Below are 17,732 nucleotides of genomic sequence, written 5' to 3'. Positions count from 1 at the left end.
GGGGGGGGGGGTACTCTTGACATCCAACACCACTGCCTTGTGGAGTGGAGGAATGTGTGTCTATACCAACAGTGACATTATAAAAGCTAGGAAATAGGTACAAGTGCTCTTTAAGGTCTTTGTGAAATTAATGCTGCATTCTATTCAAGAATAAAATCAGAAATTCACAAGCAGGTCACAGTTACAACCTACTCATATCCAGTGATGCAGTTTGAAAACCCAGAACAAACTTCAATGTAAAATGTGCAGATTTTGAACCAGCTCTGTGTCATAATAGTGAGTGCAGATGAATGGTATTTGGCTTACCCCTGTACCACCAGTGCCCAGCGTTCCCCAGCATCATCAATGGCACGTTGTGATGCAAAATGCATCACCCAGCAGACCTCAGCCACAGGACTGGTGTGGAGCTCAAGGCATTGGTGGCAGTACTGAAAAGACTGTAAGTTCCAATCTCTTTTATCCGCAACTGTTAGCTTACCGTTTTAATGTTTTGGTATAATTTATTATCATGCTACAGCAGCCTCTTCTCCTGCTGTCTGTGCGTCAGGGTTGCTGTGGCACTTTTACGCACACACAAACACACAAATACCGAGAAGAGATACTGCAGTGGGGACAGAGAAGCAAAGATAACTTGAGTGGACAACAGCTGCGCTTGTTACTGTGAGAACAATAAAACCTCCACGCGGAAAAAGTCAATACTTTACTAATACACCTGTTCACTTTCACAACATGTAGAAAAGTGATATTTCAATCTGCTCTGTCCGCAGTCTCTCATCCACCGCTGCTAATATGTTATAAATAAGCACAGAGCACTTACCAGCTAAAAGCAAATTGTTACTAGCAAGCTGAAACAACCATTTATCTTAAAATTTACCAGCCGTGACTTAACGTGCAGGCAGTGATTCTCCTCAGCAGCAGAGGGAGGAGCAGAGAGGACAGGAGGACTAACACTGACTGATGTCTGTGTTCTTCATTCTTTCTAAACTTCACTCAGTATTGTGAGGTCAAAGCAGTTTAAATAGGGCGCCCTGAATGAGATTTGCCAATCGATTGCATAGAGAAAGACTGTGTATCAGCTGACTCCCTTCCATTAATCAGCTGATCCATCAGTTGATTGGGATGCTTGAGATCAGCTGATGTGGCTGGGATGTGAGCTGAGCTTGAGATCGTGTCCTGCCTGTACTAATGCTATGTTCAATGCATGTGCACACACTGATGACACAGAGCAGATTGAAAATTTCCCATTAAGGATAAGTTCCACAGATTGTTTCCCAAGACATGGAAGCCTTTTATCTGTTGTCGAAACTCCTCTCAAAACTCAACTACACATGCCACAACCACGCATTTTTATTTCACATATTTAACTAGCCCTGATCCAGGACTATTATACTAACTGTGCATTCACACCAAACGCAATGGACGCGATGCCATCGCCCGTAACGCGAGTATCGCATCGCTTGATCACAAATGTCTCCTTTTTGATCATCGCTTCATCGCTTCAATCGCGATGACGCAACCCTCCTCCCGCAATTCTCTTCACCTCCCGCTATTTTCTCGTCAACCATGGCTGAGTTAACTACCGTAGCTGCTCTTTATCTGTTGTGGACATCTGATTTGGATTGGAGACCCAAACGCCGCCGTGTCTGGGTTCACAATATCCTCCAGAAACGCACACAGCTGGGTGAATATCATCACCTCCTGCAAGAGCTGCGTCTGGATGACGGTCGTTTCCAGTGGTACTTCAGGTTGACGCTGGCCCAGTTTGAGGACCTGTTGGCCTGTATCGGTGCGAGGATCTCCCGCCTGGACACCAACTACAGGCGCTCCATCCCATCTGTCTCCGGTTAGTTGCTTATAATTTCTTTATGAAAATGAACGCTGATTGGATTTCGCGGCACAGCGTCACGCAATGTCGCTTGAAAAGTTCAAATTTTTCAACTTCAAGCGACACACGCGATGAGGCAATGGACGCGTCATCGCTTCATCGCATCGCTCTTATCGCCTGAAACGCGTCGCCCGAAGTGACATCGTGTGTCATCGCGTCATTTACATTGATTTTGAATGGAAACTTGTGGCGTTCATCGTGTCCATCACGTTTGGTGTGAACGCACAGTAAGTGTTGTATTTTGGATTGGCCATCTCATTAAACTTGAACATTCAGACACTCAGCAGGTCATAAAACTGTTACTTCACACCCCCTGAGTTACTAAGAACCCCTGAATGGGGTTCTTAGTAATGGCTATCAGGATTAGTATCCATCACGTGCTTTTATGAGTTTTATGGGACAGGCAGCAACCCTGACATCAATGACTGCAAATCTTCATTTAAAAGTTCTCTCTTTAACCATTTAAATTCAAGCGATTTAAGATAAGTACGTCAAACAGCTGCTGCACTGCTCTTGGATGCCCCGCTCAGACAGAGAGGTGTAAGGAGCTTGGGGGGGGGGGGGGCATTTGGCATCACTTCAACCTTTAAAGGACAACTTCGGTATTTTTCAACCTGGGCCCTATTTCCCCATGTGTATGTGTGCGTATGATTCATGGGTACTTACAGTACCCAGCGGGGCAGCCCTCCCCCTCTCTGCTCCAACACTGACTGACAGCTGACTCCACTCATAGCACTGACGATCTGAACCGGTCAGTGGCGAAAAAAGCACTTTTAATGCGCAAACTTATACGGGACGTATTTGCCCCCATTACCGTTTAAGCTTGTTTCGCGGCTCCGGTTGCATCCGCCTCCCTCAATACTGAACCAATTTTAGAACGAGTAGTACCCATGAATCATACGCACACATACACATGGGGAAATAGGGCCCAGGTTGAAAAATACCGAAGTTGTCCTTGAATGGCCTGCAATCTTGAAAATGAAATGAAATGAAGTACATTTCAATTGAATGACGCTATGTAGTATTGCCAAACAAGTAGCTATTTAGCATAAGGGTTTGTGTCATGATGCTGAATGACATCCTCGGGCTCCCAATGCGAAATTCTGGCCTAAAAAGCTGCTCTGTTACAATTTCTTCAATATATGACGTTAGAATTGTAGACTCTGGCATTACTCAAATGCTTTTGCAATTCCAGTAACACTGTGTGACATTTCTGATTTTTAGTTGTTTAGTTAATAAATGATAGCACATGCAGTCTAGCTTTACAGTAATTGTTCACTAGCTCTTACTGACTGCACTTAGATAAAGAGAGGCCAAATTCTAACAAGATTTAATTCTAAATTCCACAGAAACAGCTTCATTTACAACACTTGAAATAATGGTTGGTGATAAAACTTGGTTATTACATTAATGGTCATTTCTCCTCTTCTCATGTATTTGGACGCATCAGTAGGTGTAATGCTTGATGACTGGTGACTGAATGGGAAGCTCTTTACTGCATATTTTAGTGAGTTAACCACATATATACACAGACAGTGGTGTTTGCATTCTCAACCTTTTTGTGCACATATTTACCAACTAAAAGCAAGGACATCTTAGAACAACCTTTCTCACTCTGTAAGGCTGTTTATGCTCTAATATTCCAAAATGATAAAATCACAAGTCAGCCTCAATAAGGAACATTCCCTAACACAGTAGCATCTTCCATGATAACATTAAACTGGATGACTCTCAGCATTGTGCAGCACCTGTGTCAAGTGTGATAAGTGCATCCACTGTTGGTAACAGGTCTGACAAACAGAAGTAGTACTCTACTTTGGTTGTAGTGAGACCATATACATTTGCTCAAACGTTCAAGCTTCCTTTTTAAATAATGAGGTAATACTGATGAGGTGATCTGTTGTGTTTTACAAAAAGAAACTAAGATTAGCATCATTAGCACTGACAGGCTAAAGTCTCACATTTGTTTTACAATTAGGATGCTAATCTCATATTTTACCCTTTTCATGAAAAAGCATGACCACATGTCAAGGCAACATTTGTAGGGACAGAGCTGCTTACTGCTGAAAGGCCTGGTAGTAGTGAGGTAGGGAGCTTGAAGTGCTCATAGCAGGACTGCTGTATGCCTGAGGTAGCTGGCTGTGGTTATGGGCACCAGGGCCCTGGTGTACATGAGCCTGTGGAGGCTGGAAAAAGGTGAAAGGCCCTGGAGCTTGAGAGGACAGCTCAGTGGAAGAGGATGGAGGAGAAGTGGTGGTGGTAGCAGGTGGATAGCTCATCACTAACCCTCCCATCCCCATGTGGGGGCTGTAGGGTGGCAGACTAAAGGGCAAAAAGCCCAGCAGAGGCCCGAGGTCCATGTTAGTGGTGCAGGACAGCTCAGTTGAGGAGACAGCAGGGCTCCTGGACAGCAGATGGGGGTCACCACCAACACCTACGCCTTCACCCAGCACCTCCCTCTGAGGGGAGGCAGAAGTAGAGGTAGAGGAGCTCACTGCACTTAGGTGAGGTGGGGGGGCACTCTGCAGGTCCAGCAGAAAACTGTCCACGTCGGTGCGAGGATATGAGGTAGATCCGTGCTGGTACCTTGCCATACTGCTGTAAGGCTGCTGCTGCTGCGGACCCGTCGGGGGCTGCAGATGGTGGTGGTGAGAATGAGAAGATTGGGGGGGCATGTGGCGAGCCACACCTACACTTGAGGACAACGAGCCCTGCATGAGGCCATGAGGATGGCCCATCCCAGGGACAGGACTGGCCATGGCGTAAGAATTGTACATGCCCCTGGAGAAAGTCTCCATTGGTTCCTTGGAGATAGAGCCCATATCAGAGGGCACAGGGCTAGGCTCCTCCTTCACAGGGCACTGGGTGGCAGGGGTCGGTGTAGCCACAGGAGTACTGGGTGTACAGGATGGCATCAACCCTGACTCCTGAGCATGGCTCTTCTTTAAATGGCGAGTCAGATGGTCTCTACGGCCAAAGCGCTGTGCACAGCGCGGGCACAGGAAGTCACGGCGCCCAGTGTGCACCACAGCATGACGCCGTACATCCTTACGTGTGTAAAAACGGCGGTCACATCGCTCACATGAGTATTTCCTCTCTCTCACTGGCACAGTAGCATTTGTGTTGCCCTCCGATGGTTGCTCTGATGGCCTGTCAATATGGCTGCCAAGGTGCTCCAGCAGGGAGGGCACCCCCTCTGCACAGGGCAGGCCTGCTGCAGCACTATGGGCTGCCACCAGGTGGCGTCTATAACCCAGCTGGGTGTTGTACTGCTTCCCACACTCCTGGCAGTGGAAGAGCTGCCTGCTGGCTGAGTGGCTCTCCTGCAGCTGGCTCTTCAGATGGTCCTGCTGGTGAAACATGGTCTAACAGAAGGAACGGTACTGGCTCTGTTGCTGCACAGGGACTCCAGCCAAGAGCCTGAGCAGGCACAGACAAGACTCATGAGGATCCTCCAGAGAGCTGACCATCAGCCTACAGACCTCTGGTTGTTTTGTTAACGTAGAGTGCTAGAATTATTGCTAAGTGCTGTTTGTTGACTGTTTGATGGTCTCTTGTGGTAATGACTAGTGGTCTGTCCTGCCTTACTGGGGCAAGCCTGCATCCAGCACTTGGTTTCTGTGACAGCAGCTGCCATAGCAACCCCAACAGGGCTGCGGTGATGAGGAGCTTTGACTAGGTCTGTGTGTTTCCTGAGAAGAGCTCTTGTGTTGGCTCAGGCTATTTTAGTATTCAGTAGCCCCAAACACCACAGTCACAGCAGCTGAATCACAGAGGCAGCTTGACATCTTCACAGACCTACAAAACAGAAAAAAATGTCACTTTATGCAAATCATACCTTATGCAAATTATACCTTTTGACTTTTACTCCACACGTTCATGTAGTATAGAAAATAGATGCGAATTTTCTGTTTATCTTTTGGCTGTGCTATTTGCTTTTCTTTCTTTCTTTCTTTCTTTTTTAGTGCTTTTTTAACACAGGCCACTTATCACAACCTTTTCATTGCAGTTTTTTTTGTAGAAAAAAAGTCTACTGTCCATTGAAAAACATGCGCATGGTAAAACTGCTCAAGACCTTGGCTTGACAGTAGTAAGATGGGGAATGGTCAGGATGCTTATATTTTTTTCAAATTGAAGTTCTGGCCACGCTTACATACACACAAACACAACACAAACACACCACCAGACAAAATAATTACATTCAAATTACTATGACATGATGTAGACAGTTCCAGTGTTATTAATTAAATATAACCAAGTCCAGAGGGGTACACATTATGGCTGGGCGATAGGGCTTATAATATCGCAATATTTTTAGGCTATATCATGATACACAATATCTATCATGGAATTTTTTAAATCTCCCCATGTGTACTCTATACTACAGAAACAAAACAAAAAAATTAAATGAACAACAGTTTTACTTCATAGAAGTGTTGATGTTTTTGCTGTGAGCTTCAAGCTTCCAGTCATCAGTTGCTGTTGGCACTCAGCACAAAGCTTAATTGTTGCTGCTCACCCTTAAACATGATAATTTATTCATTGTGAGCTGTAAACAAACTAACAGCTCTCCTGTCCATATACTAATAATATGTGCAAGTCACACTGGTGCTCCATCAAGTCTGAGTGGCTCCTGTTTTTAAGTCATGTCTGACTATTTTTTTTTTCTTTTTTAATGATTTTAACCTTTCCATTGTGATGAGTAAAGTTGTGTACACAAGGGACGATCTTCTGGCTCTGAGAGGATCCACTTACAGAGTTAAACACCCGCCGTTTCGAGGCTGCAGAGCAGGAGCAAAGCTAAAAGCTAGGAGGTGGAGATACAAGCCTTTCCTGCCATTGGTCCTTATGGGTAATGTAAACTCACTATCCAACAAGTGTGATGAGCTGCTGGCATTGGTAAGGAGCCGATGACTCAACAGGGAGTTCAGTCTTATGTGCTTCACGGAGACGTGGCTGAATGACAACGTGCCTGACACCTGTGTAAATCTACTGTGCGAGCGGACAGGGATGCGAAGGCGAGCAGCAAAAAACAGAGGTGGGGGAATGATCCTGCTTGTGAACAATAAATGGTGTCATCCTGGACATATCACAATGAAGGACAAGATCTGCTGTCAGGATATTGAACTGTTGGCAGTTGGTCTTAGACCATATTATGTGCAACGGGAGTTTTCACACATTGTCGCCATTATTGTTTAGGCCTACTTTACATTACATGGTTCAAGTGACCCAATTCCGATTTTTTCCTCTCAAGTGGCACAGATCGGATCTGTAACATGAACGTGTAAACAGGAAAAAAACGCATGATATCGAATATTGTCAGATCAGATTCAGGCCTCCTTCATATGTGGAAATATATCGGATATGAATCAGATATCTGCCAACAGGTCTGTAATCTAAACAGACAGATCGGATATTTCCTGGCAATCCACATCGTACGCCATGAATAATGCGACGACAGCACATTTTGATGACGTGCTCATGAGCGAGGGAAAGGAAGGAAAGCCGAATAAATCGCACGTCAATCAAAAACTATGAAGAAAAGCACAATCTATCCCGAGTGAGACAAACTGCTTGATCCCCGTCTCCAGTGTACCAGCAGAGAACCTGCAGAACCGAATCAGCGAAAAAACACACAAGGCTACACAGCCTCTCTACCTGAGCAGCTGAAGCTGCAGCTCACACCCTCGACACACAGATACACAAACAGTGCTTCTGCATGCCAGCCAAATGTGTGCGCAACTGTGAAATAAATATGTGAGGTGTACGCTGCTTTTCTATCTTTTTTTTTCTTTCTTTCTTTCTGTAAGCGACATACACTCCTAACACAGGACGGGCTGTTTTTATTGACTGAGTTGATTATTAAGCCATAGTGATGCGCGGATCGGCTCTGATAGCACCTGAATCAGCATGTATGCATCAATCATCCAGCTGCACCCGTCTGCAGCTGCACGGACATTTCCACCGCTCTGTGTAAGCTACCTTTTAAATTATGTGGAGCAGCACCAGTGCACCAGTGATTTATTCTTTAACGATTAACTTCAAATATTTAAAGTTAGTCCTTAAAATTGCTTTCAGCAATGTAAACATTTCAATGCACGCAGTAATGTCACGGTAGCAAATACCGTGGGACATTTACACAGTGGTCAAGAGTGCTGGACCGGAAGTGTCGCACAAAAAAAACGGAAGCTGGCTGCGTTCTGTTTTGCCTCCGTGTTATCGTGAAAAATAAGGTGAATAGAACACGTAAACAGCAGTCAGGAAAAATATATAGGCATCAAATTGGAATTGGGCATCAAGACATGGTAGTGTAAAGACAGCCTTACATTCCACCATGGGCAGCGACGGCAGTGGCATGTGACGCCATCCATGAAACTGTTGCTAGGATTCAGATGCAGCATCCTAGTATTTAACAACACTACTCTCTCCTCCCATGTGACTGGGTTTGTTCAGTATGTGGACTGTCCCACCAGGAAGAATAAGACACTGGATTTGTTTTATGAAAATGCCAAGGGCGCCTACAGTGCCTCTGCCCCACCACCTCTTGGCATATAGGATCATAATCTGATCTCTCTCCAGCCTACATACAAACCCTGTGTATTAAAGTTACCTGTTACCACCCCCTCAGTCAGGAGGTGGACCTCGGAGACCAGTGAGTCTCTCAGGGACTGTTTTGAATATACAGACAAGACTGTACTAATAGAGCCACAGGACAACAACATGGACATGGACAGGAGGGTGGATATTCTAACAGAATATATTAACTTGTCCCAGTCCCCCTGTAAGGACACTGATGCCAGTAAAGACTGTACGCAGCTTCCCCAAGAATAAACCCTGGGTTAACAATAATATCAACCAGCTCCTGAACCAGAAAAAGCTGGCGTTCAAGAAAGGGGACAAGGAGAGGCTCAGGGAGGTTCAGCATGAGCTGAAGGGGAGACTGAGACAGGCAAAGGTGGACTACAAAAGAAAGATGAGAGTAAGCTGCAGCAGAACAACATCAGAGAGGTGTGGAAGGGAATGAAGAACTTTACAGGCTATTCAAAGAAGAAAAGCCAGGTTATGGATGGTGATGTGGACAAAGCCAACAACTTCAACCTGTTCTTTAACAGGTTTGATGGAGGGGGCAGTGTTCACCCTACCCCTGCATCCATCCCTCCTTCCACAGTGTCACCTCAATGGCTCTTTAACAGGAGTCTTCAAACAGGCAAAGTCCCGGTGCAGTGGAAAACATCTTGTCTTGTATTGGTGCCAAAAGTGGGACGCCCAGCCAAGTTAAAAGACTACCGACTGGTGGCCTTAACATCACACATTATTAAGACCCTGGAGCGCCTGGTCCTCCATTTCCTGAAGTCAGCTGTCACTGATGCTGTGGACCCCCTCCAGTTTGCCTATCAAGAGCACATGGGAGTGGAAGATGCGGTTCTTTACATGCTGCATTGGACCTAGACGGAAATCAGAAATGCCTCCGATGCTGCCTAAAATGCGGTATCGGGTATCAGCGAGTACAGCCTATGAACAATCCGATACCACGTAATGCCTCATGTCATTACGCATACACACGCTACAGGCAAATGAAACGGAGCAGAGTTTAAAAAGCATTCTACTGTAGCCTATAAAATGTCTTTTTACCAAATTGTGTGGCTGCACTTTAAGCTGTGTCTTGATCTGTGTCAACACTGGATAATAAAAATTTTAAAAGTTTTAAAAGTTTTATGGCATTCATTCTACTATTACGTATTTATTTCTTAATATTTTACATAGAGTTTTAGGAGTTGAGACATACAACAATTTATATCCCATCCTTTTTTTTTTTTTTTACGCGCTGGTATCGGATCGGTACTCTATCGGCAGATACCTAAGGTTCAGGGATCGGAATCGGTATCGGGAAGGAAAATGTGGTATCGGTACATCTCTAAATAAAATGATTTGTCGACTAATCGAAGAAATAATCGACAGATTAGTCGACAATGAAAATAATCGTTAGTTGCAGCCCTAGATGGGAGTAGATCGCTTCCTGACCTCCTGGATAACTGACTACTTGACAGAGCAGCCTCAGTATGTCAGGCTTGGAAACTGTGTCTCTGAGATGGTCAGAAGCAGCACTGGTGCTCCACAGGGGACTGTTTTAGCACCGTTCCCGTTCACACTCTACACAGCAGACTTTAAGTACAACTCAGAGTCCTGCCACATACAAAAATACTCTGATCCTGCCACATACAAAAATACTCTGACGATACAGCTATTGTGGCTTGTATCAGGAGCGATCAGGAGTGAGAGTCAGGGACCTTGTGGCAAGCTAAATTGGTCCTCTAATACTGACGCTCTCCACAGGAAGGGGCAGAGCCGTCTGTTCTTCCTGCAACACTGAAATGGAGATGTTGACCATGTTCTATCACACAGTGGTGGCCAGTGCACTTTTCTACACTGCAGTGTGCTCGGGAGGCAGCTTGACAGACAAAAACACCAAGTGGACAAGCTGGTTAAAAAAGCTGGCTCAGTGCTCGGCAGGGCCACACTGAACAAACAGGAAGCTATAATGAACAATAGCAGACACCCTCTCCACAGCCTCCTGGAGCGACAGAGGAGCAGCTGCAGCAGTCGGCTCATCTCACTGCGTTGCAGAACAAAGCATTTCAGGAGATCCTTTGTCCCCACAGCAGTAAGACTGTTTAACACCTTCTGAATCCAGTCAGACACACACTTACTACATCACATTAGCCACAACTGACTGGACTGTGTAATAGACAATTTTATCTTAATTTAATGTCTATTTGTGCACTTATTTTAACGTATTTTATTTTATTTTATTATGAGCTGCTGGAGAGCTGAATTTCCCTTCCGGAATTAATTAAGTTCTTTCAATTCTATTGTTTTTAGAAAATAAAATTAGAATTAATTCAGAGCAGGAATATTGAATAACAATAATAGAGCAGCAACAATTATTTTTACAACAGCCAAGTCACTATATAAATGATATTCCTGACATGACAATACTGAGTGTAGTATTTATCAGTCCTCCTGTCTAGGGCTGCACAATTGTCAGTTTGATCGTTCGTTTGAACATCGCCATTGCGATGTGCGCATGTGCGACAGTCACATCGCAAGACGTGATGTTTTCTCTTTTTTTTAAGAACATGTAAACTTTTGTTATGCTTCAGAAAAGCAGCTCTGAAGAAAGCTCCTTGCTCCGCTCGCCTCTCTCTCTCTCTCCCTCTCTGAGCACTCAGCAGCCCCTACCCCTCTCATGCACACGCTGCAGTCACACACTGAAAATGAGCGACATGCAAGAGGGAGAAACGGTAAAGGAGAATTTAGTCCCAAAAAAAAGGTCAACGTCCGAAATATGGAACTATTTCGGATATAAAAAAGATGATAACCCTAATGCTCTGTTTTAATCCGGAGTACAGAGACATGGCCTCCTGGATCGCTTTTATATACCAACAATCTCTTCATTCACAGATGAACCCCCTTAATTGAGAGTATGACATGTTAGATCATTGACCTTAGCCTGGATTTATAGAAGGGTATTATATGAATACATTGATGTCATGGTGAGTCAACCTAATTCTTTCCAAATAGAGCTATTCAATTCATCTGGTGAAAATAGTTGCATTTTTTAATATCGCAATATATATTGCAAAAAAAAAAAGTTTAAAAAATCGCAATGTCAGTTTTTTCCAATATCGTGCGGCCCTAATCCTGTCCTCCGTCCTCTGTCCTGCTCCCTCTCTGTTGATGTGATTCAGCCTGTTTTTGGCTGGTTATGCTTGTCAGTCGAGGGGTAACTTTTCCTACTATTCAGTTTACTGCACTGCGCAACACTCCAGTCTCACGGAAGCTTACAGAAGCTAACAGCGGCCCTGCGGAAACATGGGGCCCACTCTCCTAGTCTACCCACAGGTTGCCCGGGTGAATAAGCAGCTCAATTTTGAGCCACAGACCACCTTTAGGTACTACTGTTAGCTTTGTTACTGCTGTTAGCAGTGTCAGAGAGGCTAGTGGTACCAGGGTTGCCAACTTTGGTCAGAGGGCTGGAGTGAGATTTTAGCTTGTGATGTAATATCTGCTGGTGCGTGCATGGTCATGAACATACGTGGACACAGCGGCACGTTTTGGGGTTTTTTTTTGCCTTAAAAGAGTTAATATGTAAACAACAAAAGAAATGAGTGTACGTTTACAAATTCATATCTATAGGCCTAAGTCCCACATATGTCCATAGACGTACATTTGTTTTACGGCGCAGATCAAGGTCGATCTCATCAATCTATGGTAGTATAGTCATCTGCTTAAAAAATCCAGTCATATGTCCTGTTGTGACAAACGGAAAGATTTCAAGGGGGATTCGGGGGGTTCTCCCCCCAGAAAGTTTTTAAATCTTGCGTGAGCGTTGGCAACCCTGGTGGTATTAACATGGTTAACAGTACTACAGGAGTTTTGTGGCTCAAAATGAAGCTGTTTACTCACTGGGGCTACCTGGGGGAAGATCGGAGGGCTGCACCTGCACCAGCGAAGCTGGCTGCTGCCGGGGACCACTAACCTTTTTAACACCTTGTTAAAAAAAGCTCTGTTACCTAAGAATGCAACCCAAATCCTTGGCCATCACTCAGTACGTTTACATGCACGCAGTAGCTGAGCTAAGCTCATAGCCCCTTCATCAGTCAAATCGGACTACTCCTCTTGTCTGCAGTGTCAAAGGGAACAAATGCACAAATGCAGAAGAGAAAATCAAATTTCTGACCAAGTACATCTGACTCCGCCTCCATAGGCGGCGGTGTCCTTGTTTATATAGTGCGTATTGACCTAGTTCCGGTTAACACGAAGAGGAAGCTAACGACGACTGAAGATGGCAGAGATGGCTGTTTTTGTGGCTCTGTGTTGTGTTTCATACATGCTTTACGTGGTAATCATATTACAAATGCGGAACCTGCAGATCGTTCAAGAAATTATGTCGGATGATGGAAGATGTTTTGAAACCCCAGGACGTGACCGTTCGGGCGCCCGTACCACTGCAAATGAGGGCCACCATTGTCCTGTACAAACTGGCCAGTTGTGCAGAGTACAGGGTTGTGGCAAACCACTTTGGTGTGTAAGTCGACTGTGAAGAAGCTAGTTAATATATTTTGCAAGGGAATGGTGTCCTCAGTCATTCAAAACCTTATCAAGGTGCCCACGACAGAGGACGCAGTCTCAATAGCACGTCGGTTTGAACAGAAGTTCCATATTCCACAAATTCACGGCTGCATCGATGGGACCCATATCCCTGTTTTGCCACCCAGTGATGGGTACAGGGACTTTGTTAACAGAAAGGGATGGCCATCGTATGCGCTCCAAGCCATTGTGGCCGGCATGTATCGGTGAGTTCTAGCAAAATATATTTTTTTATTTAAGTGAGATTAGCCGCAATATTTTGAAAGTGCACACATCCGTCTTTAGTGTTAGATTATATGGAAATATATAAAACAACTCATACTGACCAGTATTTTATTGTTTGTTTTTTATGATTTTGATAATTAATACGTTTATTATTATTGAAGTAATACTAAATGGAATAGCCCCGCTTTATAGTCTGTACATCATGAATGTTTACTTACTGTGGTGATCTGATCTCTTTTAGGTTTTGGAACATAAACTGTGATGCCAGGATGTGCCCATGATGCAAATGTCCTAAGACAGTCGGCATTGCTCAGCCAGGCTCATCAGCTACCAAAAGAACCGAGAGAGATCAATGGAACTCCAATCAACCTCTTCCTGTTAGGTATTTATTGTAGATTTATTTGTTTCTGCACCATATCACTGGGGTAAATTACATATTTACAGGAATGGTGGTATCATTAGTCTTTCTTTTCCTATTCTATTAGGTGATCCAGCCTACCCACTCTTGGACTGGCTCATCAAAGCGTACACATATTCTCTCCACGCATCACTCCTGAGCAGGAATCATTTAATGTGTGCCTTAGTTCTGCAAGGACCACGGTAGAAATCACCTTCGGGAGACTAAATTCACACTGGAGGGTGTTGCTCAAGCGGAGTGACTTTCACTACACATTTACCCCTCACGTAATTGCCACCTGTTGTGCACTGCACAATTTCTGCAAGGCTGAGAAGGAAAGCGTCAATCCCACCTAGACAGAAGCTGCTGCTAATCTTGAGTCAGGAGTGAAATGTGGAGCACGGAAGATTTTGTGCCTGAAATCTGAAATCTTTTCCGGAGCGGGGGGCTTGGTGTTGCGGTCACAAAATGAAGAAATAGAAATGTATGTGTTGCAAAGGAACGTGTTTATTATCAAAACAAACAAAAAGATTATAGTATAGTAGTTACTTTATAGCATGAGTTTATAAATAAAGATTAAACTTTCAGTGGTTACCAGACTTTATGACTTATAGCTCCTACATCTCTTTTTTGCCTTGGTGCTATTTATTTTTAGAAGCTAAATCATTTCGGCTGTTTGCAAAATTGTATCGCGCTTGATGTGAATTAAACAGGCAGTTATGTCGAAATTTCGCCTCTGGGCAAGCATGTCATCATTGAAATGGGTCATATAATGTTGTGGTGGTGACTTTAAAACTTCAGCATAGAGGATTTTTATTGCAACTTTCGTTTCTGTCTGGTTTCTGTTACCTTACCTTCAAAATTCCCGCTGGCTTACCGGAGCCTCTCCCTCTCCGTCTGTGCTCTGTGTCTCAATGTGACATGATGTGAAAGCATGCACAGGCGTCAGTGTTGATTGGCTATCACTTGTGTGTAACCAATCAGAGGGGGCTGTAGGCGGGACATTGTTACAAAGCCCAATCCAGTGGGGACTGCAGGCAGGGAGAGAGACGGCTGTATCAGAGCCAAAGGAGCGAGTTTCAAAATACATTTATTTGATCGGTTATCGATGAAAAAACGTCCGATGCCGATTATGGTAAACAGTAGGTTGTGTTTACTCGCACACTGTGTGCCTAAATCATTTTCCCGGTTCGCACATATATATATTTTTAGGGGCAAATGCGAGTGAAATGGCCGCACTGCAGAGCACTTCTGCCCGTGCTGGACAGAAACTTCGCCACGCCGGAAATCCGGTGTGTGCCCAAGAAATTTAACCCCTGTTGAGTGCAACCTACCCCAGCCAGGTGCCTGTGCCTACACCACCCACGAGAATCCCTGTGGTCAGAGGATCAGATTGGCACTGACTGAGTACCTGACTACCAACTTTCCTCTGCGTAGACCAGTTTTAGTATGCATTACCAACACATTCTAGCTGTATTCCCACCTCTTCCGCTTGTAAATGAATTAATGATGAATCTGAATGATGAATCTAATAAAGAGTCGTCATGACATTTTAGTGTTGTTTCTTTTATTTAAGGCACACATTTTTTTTTACAACATTGTAAACAAAAATATTTGAGTAGAAAGAGGAATAAGTTAAATGTCTTGGCAGGCTAGAGCCTGCAATAAACAAGGTGGTCATATCAGTAGGCATAGTGGCAGGCTACAGTCTGCGGTATACAGCGTGCTCGTTGCAACCAGACACATAGCCAGAGTCCATGCCTGGGTACAGCGCCTGGAACAGGTTTGAGGGTGTTGTGGCTTGTGGGGCGACGGCTGGCCTCAGGCTCCCGATGCCCTCCAATAAAGCAGAGACCATGGTGGCATTGCTCTGGACAATGCTGTTGGCCAGCCGTTCCTCCCTCTCCTCGCTCTTCTGCGGCTGCTGCTTCCAGGAGTTGTTTATCTCCTCCATCCTCTGGAAGACCAGGTCAAAATTGGCCATGTTACGCCACCTCCTCCCAGATTGTTGTGATCTTGTCCCTACAGAAGTCATTTAGAGAAAAAACAAATTAGAATAAATACATAGGACGAGCTGGTAAACTGATAAGAGACAAATAAGTTGAATGGTGAATGTTTGTGTATGTTTTCTTGAAATTTTGATATTTGGAAGAGTACGTTAAAAAAACTAGGATATGCTTAATGTAGCCAGAGTATTGCATAACTTACCACACAAATCGACCCGAGGAGTGCTGATGGGCCTTTCCAGCTATGGAGTACTGCCCCTGCTACTTACTAGTGGTGTACTATGACTGCTCCATTCCCTATCAGAAGCGGTAAAAGAAAGAGTCCTCATCCTCTGAATTCGGTGGTAATTGCTCCTCCATCTAGTCTGTCTTACCCCAATCTGGAAATCCATCGGTAAAAAAAAAAAATAGTAATAATAATAATTTTCTTCCTTTACCTCTGGAGGCACAGCCCGGAGTTTTTCGACTAACCGGAAGTGAAGGGGCCTCACGCCCTTCACTTCCGGCGGTGCCCCCAGGGAATCGCCGTGTTGTTTACAAATACTTCGGGTAGAAAACCAGCAGAGTTTAGCTATATATGACATTTTTCACGTCACTATATCACCGTGTAGACTAATCTGATGTTTGTTAAGTCTATAAACACAATGACTGAACAAACGTTACTATTTCTGTGTGCACGTAATTAATATGGTTATCGTAGATTAGCTGGGCTATCTGTTAGCTGTTAACGTTAGCCGTTAGCGTTGTCTATAACCATAGACTGTATAAAAATAAGGTAATAACTCAATAAACGGTCCGTGAATAAAATATTTTTTCCAGCGAATATCTTAGTTACAGCATGATTGAGCTAGCAAAGCAGTTCTGTGTTGCTATGTGTGGTATTTATTCAGTTTTGGGAAATCACGATGTCTAGAAAGCATCAGTGGCTGTAGCTGACAGGGACAGTTAGCAAAGCTAACATCAGGACGTCATCTGTTAAAAGCCTCCCGTTGTTGGATACGACATGAAACTACTCCAGTTAGCTCAATCATGTTGTAACTCAGACATCCGCTGGAAAAAATATTTTTTTTCACATTGACGAGACGGCATTACTGGAGTGGTCGCTATGGACGCGCTATGGATGCGGAGCTTGCTGTTTCTGTAGGTACACATTTCCTGGGGACACCTGCACGTCTCGGGCCGCGCCCCCTCCATTGTGATTGGCTAAAGCGCAGCATCGTTCAGACTCAAAGCCCCGCCCTCCCCCCCTCTCTAGTCGTCTTTCACACAGGGCTGCCGACAGATTCTACAATGTAGATTGCAGAATCTGTCTTGAGAGATTAGTCTTACCCTAACACCTTAACTAACGTATTGTGATAGAAACTCACCTGAATTAAATCCAATGTCCAAACCGTGGTCTGTAGATTGGGACAAAGGCCTGTTTCCGAGCAGCTTCTCCGGCATGTTGGAAAAAGGACACACAACACGATTGTGTCCACTTGTTAGATTCTTTTTCTTGCCGTTTTGATAGCTTTGTTTAACGTGCTTCCACCGGACATGGATCTGTTCTGCCGTCCTGATGAAACTGGCCTCCTTCAGCTGTTCCGAAACTTTTTTAAACAAATCCGCGTTTCGTGCAGCAATAGTTCGATTTTCAATTGCATTATCTAGGGGGGTTGGTTGAGCTACAGACAGTCCAATTTCAGTCAGACTAAGCTGTTCACATGCATTCAAAAGTCCGGTTTCAGTCGGACTAAGCCAATAATTAGATTTTCTCTAGCTGCATGTAGATAGTATAGTATATTAATTAGCTTTAGGGTAACGTAGTCTCTCTTACCCTAATGCCTTAACTAATGTATTGTGATAGAAACTCACGTGAATTAAATCCAATGTCCAAACCGTGATCTGTAGCTTGGGACAAGGGCCTGTTTCCGAGCAGCTCCTCCAGCATGTCAGAAAAGGGACACACAACACGATTGAGTCCACTTGATAGATTCTTTTTCTTGGCGTTTTGGTAGCTTTGTTTAACGTGCTTCCACCAGACACAGATCTGTTCTGCCGTCGTGATGAAACCGGCCTCCTTCAGCTG

General features: G+C 44.4%; 1 protein-coding gene across 1 annotated transcript in view; it reads right to left on the bottom strand.

Annotated features, from left to right (window-relative positions):
- Window positions 1–6: 6 nt before the first annotated feature.
- The window catches only part of LOC126402557 (zinc finger protein PLAGL2-like), a 40,754-nt gene continuing 23,028 nt past the window's right edge, over window positions 7–17,732 (bottom strand). Inside the window, exon 2 of the mRNA XM_050064677.1 lies at window positions 7–5,683. Within this exon, the coding sequence (XP_049920634.1) occupies window positions 3,943–5,247 (1,305 nt within the window). The 5' untranslated portion in view covers window positions 5,248–5,683 and the 3' untranslated portion in view covers window positions 7–3,942. The remainder of the gene's footprint in view (window positions 5,684–17,732) is intronic.

The sequence above is a fragment of the Epinephelus moara genome, chromosome 16, assembly GCF_006386435.1.
Source record: "Epinephelus moara isolate mb chromosome 16, YSFRI_EMoa_1.0, whole genome shotgun sequence".
In the NCBI taxonomy this organism is placed as follows: domain Eukaryota; kingdom Metazoa; phylum Chordata; class Actinopteri; order Perciformes; family Serranidae; genus Epinephelus; species Epinephelus moara.
Note: the sequence above shows the minus strand (reverse complement) of the source record. Positions and strands in the feature narration are given on the sequence as shown.